This window comes from Podarcis tiliguerta, assembly GCF_965153285.1.
Source record: "Podarcis tiliguerta genome assembly, chromosome: 13".
NCBI lineage: Eukaryota > Metazoa > Chordata > Lepidosauria > Squamata > Lacertidae > Podarcis > Podarcis tiliguerta.
The window spans coordinates 50,756,769-50,770,583 of record NC_139546.1 but is presented as its reverse complement, the minus strand read 5'-3'; the positions used below and the strand labels follow the sequence as shown (position 1 = coordinate 50,770,583).

The window sequence follows — 13,815 nt, the reverse complement described above, 5'->3', positions numbered from 1 at the left end:
TGCAATGCTTCATACATAGGGTTGCCCCTGAAGACGGTCTGGAAACATCAGCTGGTGCAGAATTCAGCAGCCAGGTTGCTCACTGGACCTAGGATGCTTTGAGCCTATAACGCCAATCCTGGCCCGACTGCACTGGCTGCCAACTAGTTTCTGGGCCCAATTCAAAGTCATAGAATCATAGAGTTGGAAGAGACCAGAAGAGCCATCGAGTCCAACCCCCTGCCAAGCAGGAAACACCACCAGAGCACTCCTGACATATGGTTGTCAAGCCTCTGCTTAAAGACCTCCAAAGAAGGAGACTCCACCACACTCCTTGGCAGCAAATTCCACTGTCAAACAGCTCTTACTGTCAGGAAGTTCTTCCTAATGTTTAGGTGGAATCTTCTTTCTTGTAGTTTGGATCCATTGCTCCGTGTCCGCTTCTCTGGAGCAGCAGAAAACAACCTTTCTCCCTCCTCTAGGTGACATCCTTTTCTATATTTGAACATGGCTATCATATCACCCCTTAACCTCCTCTTCTCCAGGCTAAACATGCCCAGCTCCCTTAGCCGTTCCTCATATGAACCAACAGATCATCCTCTGAGGCCATTCTTCAAATGCCCCATCCACAAGAGGACCAGAGGGTGGCAACACAAGAACGGGGCCTTTTCTGCGGTGGCTCCCCACTTGAAGAATGCTCTCCCCCAGGGAGGCTCGCCTGGTGCCTTTGTCACATATATTTAAGTCCCAGGCAAAAACACTCCTCTTCTGCCTGGCTATTGATTAATTAAACAATCAATCTGTGGCCTTTTAAACTGGGGGGGGTGGGGTGGGTTGTATTTTGTTGTCGTCATCATCATTGTATGCATTTTTGCGCGTTTATATTGTAGACCACCCTGGGATCTTCGGATCAAAGGTGATTTAGAAATTTAATAAAGAACAACAATGATGGCAATGTTATAATCAATAAAATAAAATAAATAAAACATCTGTCTCGCGCACAAACTCCTTACCACTTCTAGGAAAAAGTCCACGTGAGGCCTCTTGTGTACAAAAAAGCGGACTGGATGTTTGTCTATGACAACCTGGAAACAGAGGAAGGCCTTTTAGTTAAAGCCTGGCAAAGGAAATATGGCCCAGAGCCTTCTTGGTGCTGTGGACTACAACAGCCGGAGGCTGGGGCTGATGGGACTTGTAGTCCAGCACCACCACAAAATCGGCAGGTTGGTGAAGACAACTCACTGATAGGTACGTTTCCGAGCACCATTCAAAGTGTTGGTGCTGACCTTTAAAGTCCTAAACGGCCTCAAAGGCCCAGTACAGTGGTACCTCGGGTTACATACGCTTCAGGTTACAGACTCCGCTAACCCAGAAATAGTGCTTCAGGTTAAGAACTTTGCTTCAGGATGAGAACAGAAATCGTGCTCCGGCAGCGCAGCAGCAGCAGGAGGCCCCATTAGCTAAACTGGTGCTTCAGGTTAAGAACAGTTTCAGGTTAAGTACAGACCTCTGGAGCGAATTAAGTACTTAACCCGAGGTACCACTGTATATCTAAAGGAGCATCTCCACCCCCATTGTTCTGCCTGGACACTGAGGTCCAGTGCCAAGGGCCTTCTGGCGGTTCCCTCCCTGCGAGAAGCCAAGTTACAGGGAACCAGGCAGAACGCCCTCCCACCAGATGTCAAAGAGAACAACTACCAGACTTTTAGACGACATCTGAAGGCAGCCCTGTTTAGGGAAGCTTTTAATGTTTGATGTTTTATCATGTTTTTAATATTTTTTTGGAAGCCACCCAGAGTGGCTGGGGAAGCCCAGCCAGATGGGCAGGGTATAAATAATAAAAAATTAATTATAATTATTATTATGTTATTAGGCTCCGTGGCTGCCTCTGATCCTCAAAAAATGGGACCAAACTCAATCCCCAGTGGCTAGCGTGGGAACTTCAGGGCTTCACCTAAGCCAAGGCAGCTGCTTTCTGAAGCCAGGAAAACAGCCCTGGACACATGAAGAATGCAGACTGGCTGGTGCAGAGATCCTCCGCGATGGCTGCGCCACCACAAACTGGCTAAAGGTTGCAAACTCTCCCTGCTGCACCTTCCGGAGGCCAAGATGGCCGCCTCCTCCCTTGAGCCTACACACCTGCTGTCGCTGGAGTGTGCAGGTCAGTAACCACAGAGTTCAGAGATGGAGTTAACTCTTTGTTAGCTAAAAAACAGGATCTCCACAGACTTGGCTGAGTGTCAGGCTAAGGCCTAATGAGCAAAACAGCTCCCTCCGTGAAAACCAGTGGCAGAGACCGAAAGTCCCTTCCTCTCCCCCAGGGCTTTCCCCCAAGCAATCAGAAACAAGATACCGTATTTCCCCGTCTGTCAGACGAGGTTTTTTGACTCAAAAATCATGTCGGAAAACTGGGGTCGCCCTATACACGGATAGTGGCGTGAAGGGGACTCTGCGCCCCCCGCCAGCTGGTTTGCGGGCACGCAACTCCCCCCCCCATGCTGCTGCGGGAGGGACACGCTCTAAGGAGCTGTGCCCGCCAGCCAGCTGGTTGGCAGCCTGTGCTCTAGGGAGCTTCCTGCCCACAGTGGCATGGGGGGGGCAGCTGCCCACCTTGCCAACCCCCAGCAACGGCCCTGCGCATTTAATTCCCCCCCAAAAGCTCTACAACCTTGGGCCACCTCCCCTCATTTTCTTTAAATTTAGTCCCCAAAAATAGCGGGGCGTCTTATACATGGTGTCGCCTTATACACCGAGAAATGCGGTATGTGCATAATCAACCTCTCCTCCTCTTCATGCCTCCTCCGGTTCTGGAAGACAAGGGTGGAGACTAGCTGTGACTCTCCACCTGTCTCCTGGGCTCCCACCCTCCTGCTTTTTTCTCTCCCAGCTCACTAAGCCCTGTCACCCCTTCGGCTCCCAGTTTCCTCGCTCTTGACCACTCATCGTCAACCCACCCCCAATCCCCGGGCTCTGAGCCTTCCTCTCTGGCTCCATTCCTCTGCGTCCAACCAGCCCCTGCTACCTGCGCCCCTCGTGCCCGGCTCCTCCTGCGCCCAAGAACGGCTCACCTTAAGGATGAAGTCGGGCGGAGTGCCAGGCCTCACCGTGGGCCGCAGGACTCCGTCGTGGTGGGAGTGGATCAGCGTCTCGTCCAGGTCGAGAACAAGGATCTTCCTCTTCACCTGGTCTGGTGGAGGTGGGGAGAAGAGCGTCAAGACAAACAGATCAGGGCCCTACACACCTCCCTCCTTCCAGTGCTCTGGGGAGAGCCTGGGCCAGGGCGAGGGAACCAGGGAGACCCCCCCACCCCCCACGGGGAAATGTACTTACTGAGGCGCTCCCGTGAAACTTTGGAAAGGGGAAGAATGTCGTAGCGCACCGTCTGATACTGGATCACCTGCCGGACAGACACAGGTAAAGGGGGAGAGTTTATAAAGGGTAGCCTAGAGAGAGCACCTGAAGGGCCGGTGTTAGAAATTAGGCAGGTGCCAGGCGCGTTTTGCGACCAGCACTGGTCCACCTGCAGCCCTGTGGAGATCTCTGGACGCCAGGTTAGCAACAGACATTTCCATCTGACTTTCAGACTTTCTTAAGCAGGTGAGCTCACGCCTTGCATTTGCCTCCCACCTTTTCCACCAAGGAATACATGGTTCGCCCCGCTCGTCAGTTAATCCCTACAACGACTCTGTGAGGTAGGTGAAGAGGCCACGACTGACTCCAAGGTCACTCAGGACTATGCGGGGATTCGAACTCAGAACTCCCAGGTCCTCGTCTGACACACGCACCACTGCAAGCACCCTGACTTCCTAGAATCCTTCTGCCATGGGGCAGCTCTATAAATTAAGTGGGTAAATAAATATGGGGGGGGGGGGAGCAAAATGTCACATAGAGAAGCGTCTGAAATATTTTCCTTAAAGCTTGAATTTCTTTTATTCAGGATTGGTTGACTGGATGTAAACCACTTTGAGATATATGTAAAGCGGTATAAAGGTAAAGGTAAAGGGACCCCTGACCATTAGGTCCAGTCGTGGCCGACTCTGGGGTTGCGGCGCTCATCTCGCTTTACTGGCCGAGGGAGCCGGCATACAGCTTCCGGGTCATGTGGCCAGCAGGACTAAGCCGCTTCTGGCGAAGCAGAGCAGCGCACGGAAACGCCGTTTACCTTCCCGCCGGAGCGGTACCTATTTATCTACTTGCACTGGTGTGCTTTTGAACTGCTAGGTTGGCAGGAGCAGGGACTGAGCAATGGGAGCTCACCCTGTCACGGGGATTCGAACCGCCGACCTTCTGATCGGCAAGTCCTAGGCTCTGTGGTTTAACCCACAGCGCCACCCGTGTCCCTTGTAAAGCGGTATAAAAATGAAATTAATAATTATAATTTGCACTGCATGAACAAAATAGCACCTAGACATTCTGTTGTGGCGACCATAGCTGAGGTTTAAGGTGCCCTTTGGTGATTAGCTTATATATCTGAATTTCTAACATTGCAGAAGGCAGGACACTCAGGCCAGAGGAGCTGGATATCAAGAGAGGATATCTGACCTTGCCTGCATTGCCTCCCTAACCAAGATGCTTATTCCAGGCCCAGCTGAGAGAGGCAGTTGTCTCTACTGATACAAACAGCCTCCAGGATACCTTTTGTGACTGACGCTTTCCACCTTTGCAGGTTTAGGACTTTTTAAAAGGAAAACCCCGCAGCAACCAGCCTTGCACTTGGCGTTTAGCTGTTTTGAAAGCCAGCCCTCTTCCTACTTCCAAGGAAACCGCTATGAACTGGGGCCTGGCCACTTGCTCATTTCTGCTGAATTCTGCTCAGCAGGAAAAAGGTGTCACTCCAAGGAGCTTGGAAAGGAGAAGCTGGGTGAACTGTGCAGTGCAAGGCCTTATGGGGCAAGGAGCAGGCTGCGTGTTCGCCACACATTTGAGGAGCTCGCTGGACGTGACCAAAGGAGCCGGCCATGGCCTCCCTCCTCAGGCTAGACTACCTCTCAGGGTTGTTGCTGCAGGGATTAAATTGGGACGGAGAGAGAGCGAGAGCCATATACGCCACCTTGGAAGAGAGCGTATAAAGGCAACAAATGGCAAAACAAAAGTTACAGCCACCGGAGTATTCTGGACCAGCGGAAACATTATACAGAGAATCCCGCAAGCTAATAATAATAAATTTTATTTATACCCCGCCCTCCCCGGCCAGAGCCAGGCTCAGGGCGGCTAACACCAGTAAAATTACAGTAAAAACATAATAGGGGGGGAAACCCAATTTAAAATACAGGTTAAAATGCAATTTAAAATGCAGCCTCGTTTTAAAAGTAGCCCATAGATCAAAACCATAAGGGGAGGGAAACATGAGGGTCAGACTGAGTCCAAACCAAAGGCCAGGAAGAACAGCTCTGTCTTGCAGGCCCTGCGGAAAGATGTCAAGTCCCACAGGGCCCTGGTCTCTTGGGACAGAGCGTTCCACCAAGTCGGGGCCAGTGCTGAAAAGGCCCTGGCCCTAGTTGAGACCAATCTAACCTCCTTGCGACTTGGGACCTCCAAGGTGTTGTCATTTGTGGACCTTAAGGTCCTCTGCGGGGCATACCAGGAGAGGCTATCTCGTAGTTCTCCAAGTTCTCAGGTATCCTCCTCGCACACCCTCAAATTCCCTCTCAAATCCAAAAGACTTTCCGTCCTTTGGATTTGTTTTTTTCAAAGGGCAAGAACAAAAGAAGCTGCCTTGTACCAGTTTGGCCTATTTGTCCACGGGGCCTAGTACCACCTGCTCTGACTGGCAGAGGCAGACCTTCTGGCAGAGATCCTTTTAGCAGAAGGCGGCCCTGGGGACAAAGCCTTCTGTATGCCAAGCAGGTGCCCTGCCGCCGAGCCAAGGGCCCTCTCCTTAAACGGAGAGCAGTGAAGGGACTGAGCTCTGAACCAAAAGGCCTGCCTTAAGAGAGTCACTTTGGCCCTGAGCAAATTCATTTAGGCAAGTCGAAATCCCCAGTCTCTGTCCCAGCCGGTGGGAGGAGAACACTGACCCCCCCTCGAAGGTTGCCTTTAAGGAAGGATTCTTGGCGCAAGGCGCGTGAAACCCTCTGGACACTCGAAACGCTCTGTCTGCATTCCAGGTGTGACAAAGTTGACCTGGTGGCAGTGCCTGGCACTCCAGCAGCACCGCCAGAGTCCATAGCTGTCAACGTTTCCCTTTGTTATTTACCGTATTTTTCACTCTATAAGACGCACCAGACCACAAGACGCACCTAGTTTTTGGAGGAGGAAAACAAGAAAAGAAATATTCTGAATCTCAGAAGCCAGAACAACAAGAGGGATCGCTGCGCAGTGAAAGCAGCAATCCCTCTTGCTGTTCTGGCTTCTGGGATAGCTGCGCAGCCTGCATTCGCTCCATAAGACGCACACACATTTCCCCTTGCTTTCTAGGAGGGAAAAAGTGAGTCTTATAGAGCAAAAAATACGGTAACCTAAATCCCGCTACCTGTCCGAATTCCTGTATCAGCTCCAGTGTTTTTACTGCACTGGAGTCTGGGTCTTGTAACGTCAATACTAAATCATCAGCAAAGGCTTTTAATTTATATTGTTTGGATCCTACTGTAATACCTTTAATTTGTTCATCTTTTCTAATCATACGGAGCAAGACCTCTAGGACTGAAATAAACAGCAGAGGGGAAAGTCGGCACCCTTGCCTGGTTGCCTTCTCAATTCTAATTTCCTCCGATACCACATTCTTTACAATGATTTTAGCTTTTTGTCCTTGATAGATCGCTTTAATACCATTTTAAAAATCTTGACCAACTCCCATACTCTCAAAGTTATAGAACATAAAACTCCAGGCTGCATTGTCAAAGGCCTTCTCAGCGTCAATAAACATTAACATTGTTTTGCAGCTCTTTCTTGCTTCCAACTTTTCCAATATATCTACAACATTTCCCCTTTTTAAAGGGAAATTCCCTTATTCCGAGTAGGATTCCTCACAAGAAAAGGGGAAAGTTGACAGCTATGCTCCGGACCTGCCTCAGAGGCCAGGAAAGTAGCCAGATTGCTGTCTGACTGGTCAAAAAACAACTTTGCAGCCAGAAGCTACCATCAAAGTGGCGTAAAGGAGGAAAGGATTACACTCCAGAAGTCGTTTCTACCATTATACAGTGGTGCCCCGCAAGACGAATGCCTCGCAAGACGGAAAACCCGCTAAACGAAAGGGTTTTCCGTTTTGGAGGTGCTTCGCAGGACGAATTTCTCTATAGGCTTGCTTCGCAAGACGAAAATGTCTTGCGATTCTTGCGGTTTTTTTTCTCTTCCCACCCCCTTTTTCTAAGGCACTAAGCTGCTAATAGCCTTTTAGCAGCTAATCCGCTAATCCCTTAAGCCTTTAATAGCCGCTAATAGCCGCTAAACCGCTAATAGCGCTAATCCGCTAATGGGCTTGCTTCGCAAGACGAAAAAACCGCTAGACGAAGAGACTCACGGAACGGATTCTTTTCGTCTTACGAGGCACCACTGTACACTTAAAATGCTGCCATCTACCTTTGGGGAATTGTAGAACCTTAGTGTGGGAAGGGACCCTGAGGGTCATCCAGTCCAACCCCCTGCAATGAAGGAATCTCAACCCCACCTCCATAGTTACGAGGTCAAGGCCAGTTGCTGGAGACCACAGAGTGCAGAGAATGCTCTTATATGGGGATTCGAACCCCTGTCTCCAGGCACTCTAACCCAGCACTCTAACCCATGGGTAGGCAACCCCGGGGGGCCCGATCCCTCCCAATTGCCTCTCGTGTGTCCTCTGAGTCTACTCTTTTCCAGGCTAAACACACTCAACTCCTTCAACTGTCCCTCATCGGGATTGGTTTCCAGACACTTTATATAGCATGGGTAGGCAAACTAAGGCCCGGGGGCCGGATCCGGCCCAATCGCCTTCTCAATCCGGCCCGCGGAGAGTCCAGGAATCAGCATGTTTTTACATGAGTAGAATGTGTCCTTTTATTTAAAATGCATCTCTGGGTTATTTGTGGGGCATAGGAATTGGTTCATTCCCCCCCCCCCGCGCTTAAATATACAGTGGTGCCCCGCAAGATGAATGCCTTGCAAGATGGAAAACCCGCTAGATGAAAGGGTTTTCTGTTTTTCGATGTGCTTCGCAGGACGAATTTCCCTATGGGCATGCTTTGCAAGACGAAAATGTCTTGCGAGTTCCTGCGATTTTTTTTCGCTCCCCACCCCCTTTTTCTAAGGCACTAAGCTGCTAATAGCCTTTTAGCAGCTAATCCGCTAATCCCTTAAGCCTTTAATAGCCGCCAATAGCCGCTAAACCGCTAATAGCGCTAATCTGCTAATGGGCTTGCTTCGCAAGACGAAAAAACCGCTAGACGAAGAGACTCGCGGAACGGATTCTTTTCGTCTTGCAAGGCACCACTGTAGTCCAGCCCCCCACAAGGTCTGAGGGACAGTGGACCGGCCCCCTGCCGGAAAAGTTTGCTGACCCCTGCTCTAACCCCTGCAATGCACTGCCTCTTACAAAAGGCCCCTAGCTGCAGAATTTCCACGCGGAGAGTGCAAAATGCCTTCGGATATTCCCACGCTGCCTCCTGGAGCATCTCTAGGGGAAAGGCCTCTAGGAAATGGGATGGGGAGGGCTCAGAGCCCATGCCAGGGAAGATGCCAAAGCCCTCTCCGGTTTGGAGGGTCTCCAACAGCCACAGAGGGCAGGTAAGGTCTCAGCTGCCCGCCAGAGCTGACCGCACTGGGCCAGAGAGGCCAACGGGGTGACTCTCCTCGTCTCGTGCTTGTCCAGATCTATTTTTGCCATCCACCTGCTGCTTTTCCTCAAAGGGCTCCTCTGCAAGGGCACATAGATGGCCGCAGGCCCAGGGGTCTGTCCCTCGCTCTCTTCCGCCCCCCGGCCGGCCTGACTCCTTACCCACCCACCCTCGCTCACACGACAGCTGCCCCCTCAACTGCCCTTGGCAGGCACCTGCAAGTCCCATGCCTGCGGCCGACACCCTCCCGCCCCACGTGACCCCCTACCAAATTTAGCCAGGGCGGCCTCTTGCGACTGGGAAGCCGGCCAGAGGCCAAGAGGCCCCTGTCCCAGAAGAAGGCACTGGAGCTGGGGGCTGGAAGGAGAGAGAGAGAGTTGGGGTCGGAGGCCCAGCAAGGAAACAGAGCAACCTCAGGGTGGAGTGGGGGGAAATCAAGGATCATCCTGGCCCCCAAACCCTTATCGTGGGGGCAGCCCTGCCTTTGTCTTTCTCCCCCCCCCTCTCCTAAACACACTTCGTGAGAGGCATCTGGGGCCATGGCAGCAGATACTACAGTTTAGCTCTGTGTTTCTCAAACTTGGGTCCTCGGCTGTCGCTGGACAATAATAATAATAATAATAATAATAATAATAATAATAATAATAATAATAATAATAATAATAATTTATTTATACCCCACCCATCTGGCTGGGCTTCCCCAGCCACTCTGGGTGGCTTCAAAAAAAAGATTAAAATACAGTAATACGTCAAACATTAAAAGCTTCCCTAAACAGGGCTGCCTTCAGATGTCTTCTAAAAGTCTGGTAGTTGTTGTTCTCTTTGACATTTGGTGGGAGGGTGTTCCACAGGGCGGGCGCCACCACCGAGAAGGCCCTCTGTCTGGTTCCCTGTAACTTGGCTTCTTGCAGGGAGGGAACCGCCAGAAGGCCCTCGATGCTGGACTCAGTGTCCGGGCAGAACGATGGGGGTGGAGACACTCCTTCAGATATACTAGACTACAATTCCCATCACCCCTGGCCACTGGTCCTGCTAGCTAGGGGTGATGGGAGTTGTAGTCCAACAACAGCCGGGGACCCCAGTTTGAGAAACACTGCTAGCTAGTCCTTCCTATGCTTTGACCTGACACCCAGTGTGGCATAGTGGTTAAGAGTGCTAGACTTAGTATCTGGCTGTAAGACCTGGGTTCAAATCCCCAGGCAGCCATGAAACTCACCAGATGGGGCCTTAGGCCAGCCTCTCACTCTCAGCCAGTGTTAAAATCTCACGATATATAAGCCGGGTGCCAAATGGCACCTTAAATTTAGGTTGCCGTCACTAAACAATGCTTTCCAGGGTTGTAAAGACTGCGGAGAGAATAATTGGGTGCACTCTTCCCACCTTGGATCAAATCTGTGCTTCCAGGTGCCATAAGAAAGCTGCAGAGATAGTGCGCACCCCGGAAATGATCTCTTTCAGCTTCTGCCTTCTGGATCCAACCTTCCACTCCAGAGTAACCCCACTCCCCCTGGTTGCTCTCGTAAAGACGGACTGAGAAACTAAGCCAGAGGCTCCACTTCCTCAAAGTGCAGAACCTCACCATCACTTTGACGGAGCTTTGGAACTTGTTGTGAAAGGAAGTTTCTGGGGTTTGGTGTTGACAAGCGGGTTGTTATTTTTTTAGAAAGAAAGAAAGCCAGCATGCATTTAAGTTTTCTCTTACTAGAGGGAGGCTGAGGAACAAGGAGAAAAGAAGCCGAGTGAACAAAGAGACGGCTTTTGCACTACCCATGTCACACATTGTTTGGGTTTGTGCTCCGGGTGGGATGGAAAATAATAATAATAATAATAATAATAATAATAATAATAATAATAATAATTTATTACAGTGGTGCCCCGCAAGACGAATGCCTCGCAAGACGGAAAACCCGCTAGACGAAAGGGTTTTCCGTTTTTCAATGCGCTTCGCAGGACAAATTTCTCTATGGGCTTGCTTCGCAAGACGAAAATGTCTTGCGATTCTTGAGATTTTTTTTCGCTCCCCACCCCCTTTTTGTAAGCCGCTAAACCGCTAATAGCCTTTTAGCAGCTAATCCGCTAAGCCTTTAATAGCCGCTAATCGCGCTAATCCGCTAATAGGGTTGCTTTGCAAGACGAAAAAACCGCTAGACGAAGAGACTCGCAGAACGTCTTGCGAGGCACCACTGTATTTATACCCCACCCATCTGGCTGGGTTTCCCCAGCCACTCTGGGCAGCTGCCAACAAAGATGAAAAATACACTAAAATGTCACATATTAAAAACTTCCCTGAACAGGACTGACATTCAGATGTCTTCTGAATGTCAGGTAGTTGTTTATCGCTTTGACATCTGATGGGAGGGCGTTCCACAGGGCGGGCGCCACCACCGAGAAGGATGCCCTTGGCCGCCAGACCCAGAAAGACAGACAGACACCTGGCCTGGCGTCCTTTCCGAGCACAATTCAAAGTGTTGGTGCTGACCTTTAAAGCCCTAAACGGCCTCGGTCCTGTATACCTGAAGGAGCGTCTCCACCCCCATCGTTCAGCCCGGACACTGAGTTCCAGTGCCGAGGGCCTTCTGGCGGTTCCCTCACTGCGAGAAGTGAGGTTACAGGGAACCAGACAGAGGGCCTTCTCAGTGGTGGCGCCCGCCCTGTGGAACACCTTCCCTTCAGATGTGAAGGAAATAAGCAGCTATCCTATCTTTAAAAGGCATCTGAAGGCAGCCCTGTTCAGGGAAGTTTTTAATATTTAATGCTGTACTGTTTTTAACATTTGACTGGGAGCCGCCCAGAGTGGCTGGGGAAACTCAGCCAGATGGGCAAGGTATAAATTAATTATTATTATTATTATTATTATTATTATTATTATTATTATTATTATTTGCTAGCCATTTCTTTGGGGTACTAGATGAGCCTGACAATTCCTCAAGAACCCGGCACAACGCGCTGTTCAGCTCCCAGCTTCACCCGCCACAAATTTCACCCTGGACCTCAACATTCAAGTGCTAATTCTGCAGTGGCACCTGGAAAAGCCCACTTCTGCCCAGGGCCCTCCTTGCTGGGGCTCCTAGAAGCTCAGCGCTGGAGTCTAGGAAAAGGAAACATCCGAAGTGCGGGTATTAAAATTAACAGCAAAAGCATTGCCTTGTCTATTGTATGATGGCTGAGGCTGTCACCAAGCCACTCTCATTATCTCTCCTGATATGACTGTTCCCTGCCCTCTCTCCTCAGAAGTCCGCTTCAACAGCAGCAAGAATACTCATCGCACAGCATTGGAAGACACAAGAGCTACCCACTCTGGAAGAATGGCAGATGAAAGTGATGGAGTATATGGAATTGGCTGAAATGACCGGCAGAATCAGAGACCAGGGAGAAGAGAGGGTGGAAGAAGACTGGAAGAAATTCAAAGATTATCTACAGAGATATTATAAGATCAATGAATGTTAGAATGACATCAGATTGAATGTAAAAGGTTATTAGTAAAAAGTCGTAAAATTAAAAGTTTTACTATTTTAAGATACTAAGGAGATTAAGTTATATTAAGATACCAAAATTAAGACAAAGATCAATTAAGACAGAGGGAAGGGATTTGCTGATTAAATATATGATTTGGAATACAGTGAAGGGAGGTGTGGGGAAGTCGGTGAAATAAGTAAATGCAAGAAATATTATGAAGATGGAATTGTTTTTATTATTGCTTTTTCTTTTTGAATTTTTTTGTTGTTCTGTGTTTTTGTAACTTTGTATTTTTCTGCTTTTTCTGTTGTTTCTTTTTTGTTTTATTTTTTGTGTAAAAAAAGTAATAAAAATATTTTTTTTAAAAAAAAGAAGTCCGCCTCTGAAGACGATTCAGAAACTTCAGCTGGTGTAGAATTTGGCAGCCAGGTTGCTCACCGCAGCAAGAAGGTTTGAGTGTGTAACACTGCGCTGGCCGCCAATTAGTTTCTGGCCCACTCCAAAGTGCTGGTTTTAAGCTATAAAGCCTTAAACAGGTCAGGACCATAATGCCTCAAGGACCATCTCTCCCCATATGAACCAACCCAGACCCTGTGATCGTCATCCGAGGCCCTTCTTCATGTGCCTCCTCCAGAAGAGGTCCACAGGGCCTTTTTTGCAGTGGCTCCCCATTTGTGGAATGCTCTCCCCAGGAAGGCTCACCTGGCACCTTCATTACATATCTTTAGGCACCAAGCAAAACTGTTTCTCCCTAACCAGGGCTTTGGCTGATTGACATTCTATGGTCTTTTAAAATATGTTCAGGATTATTGGTTTGATTTTGTTCTTGTTTTTATTATGTATTTTCTGCTCTCATCTTGCTTGTTTACGTTGTGAACCGCCCTGGGATCTTCGTATGAAGGGTGGTATACAAATTTAACAAGTAAAATAAATAAACTCCTGAGCTGCCTTGGAAAAATCCAACATCTCCTTTGCTTGTCCCCTAGAAGGGCAACTGACACTCCCAATCACAACCTTTCTGTTAGGAAGAACGCCCCCAGCCTCACTCAGGACTAGACTCCCTCCACCCTTGGCAATCTGCTGCGCTCCAGATACCCTGAACTACCACTCCCAGCCAGGACTAGGTTGGGAAAGGTTGGTCAACAACACCAGTCAGCAGGGGGGGAAAGCAGCTACTCTCAGGGGAGCAACCAGATGGATCGGGTGCATTTGGATAATCTGGAGGCGGTTGGGGTGTGTGGATGGTGGTCACCTAATTGAGGTTGAACCCAAACAAGACAGAAGTACTGTTTCTGGGGGACAGGGGGGTTCACTGGTCCCGAATGAAGTAACTGTGCTCCAAAAGGACCAGGTGCGCAGCCTGGGAGTCATTTTGGACTCACTGCTGCCCATGGGAGCACAGGTCGATTCAGGGCCTGGACAGAGCAGTTTGGCAAAGCACCATAGATCCTCATGCCAGGGGTAAAGCAGAGAGCAGGCAGCCTAAATGGGCTTCAGATGCTCTCAACTCCCCACAGTCTAAATAGGAATCAGAGGGAAACAAGGTACTGTTTCATTGGGCGACTTCACCCAAAGCACCCTGCCGTCGCTAGACCCAAGGAGGAGATATCCTGTCTTATCCAGCAGTAGCTGT

General features: G+C 49.6%; 1 protein-coding gene across 2 annotated transcripts in view; it reads right to left on the bottom strand.

The window, feature by feature from the left end:
• The window catches only part of CTDNEP1 (CTD nuclear envelope phosphatase 1), a 28,237-nt gene that overhangs the window by 11,225 nt on the left and 3,197 nt on the right, over positions 1-13,815 (bottom strand). For both annotated transcript variants that reach the window (XR_014504366.1, XM_083410784.1), the window contains exons 2-4: positions 3,310-3,376; positions 3,048-3,166; positions 993-1,064 (exon numbers count right to left, since the gene is read on the bottom strand). Coding sequence is in view for 1 of the 2 variants with exons in the window: in XM_083410784.1 (XP_083266910.1) it covers positions 993-1,064; positions 3,048-3,166; positions 3,310-3,376 (258 nt within the window). In the remaining variant the exon portion in view is untranslated. The remainder of the gene's footprint in view (positions 1-992; positions 1,065-3,047; positions 3,167-3,309; positions 3,377-13,815) is intronic.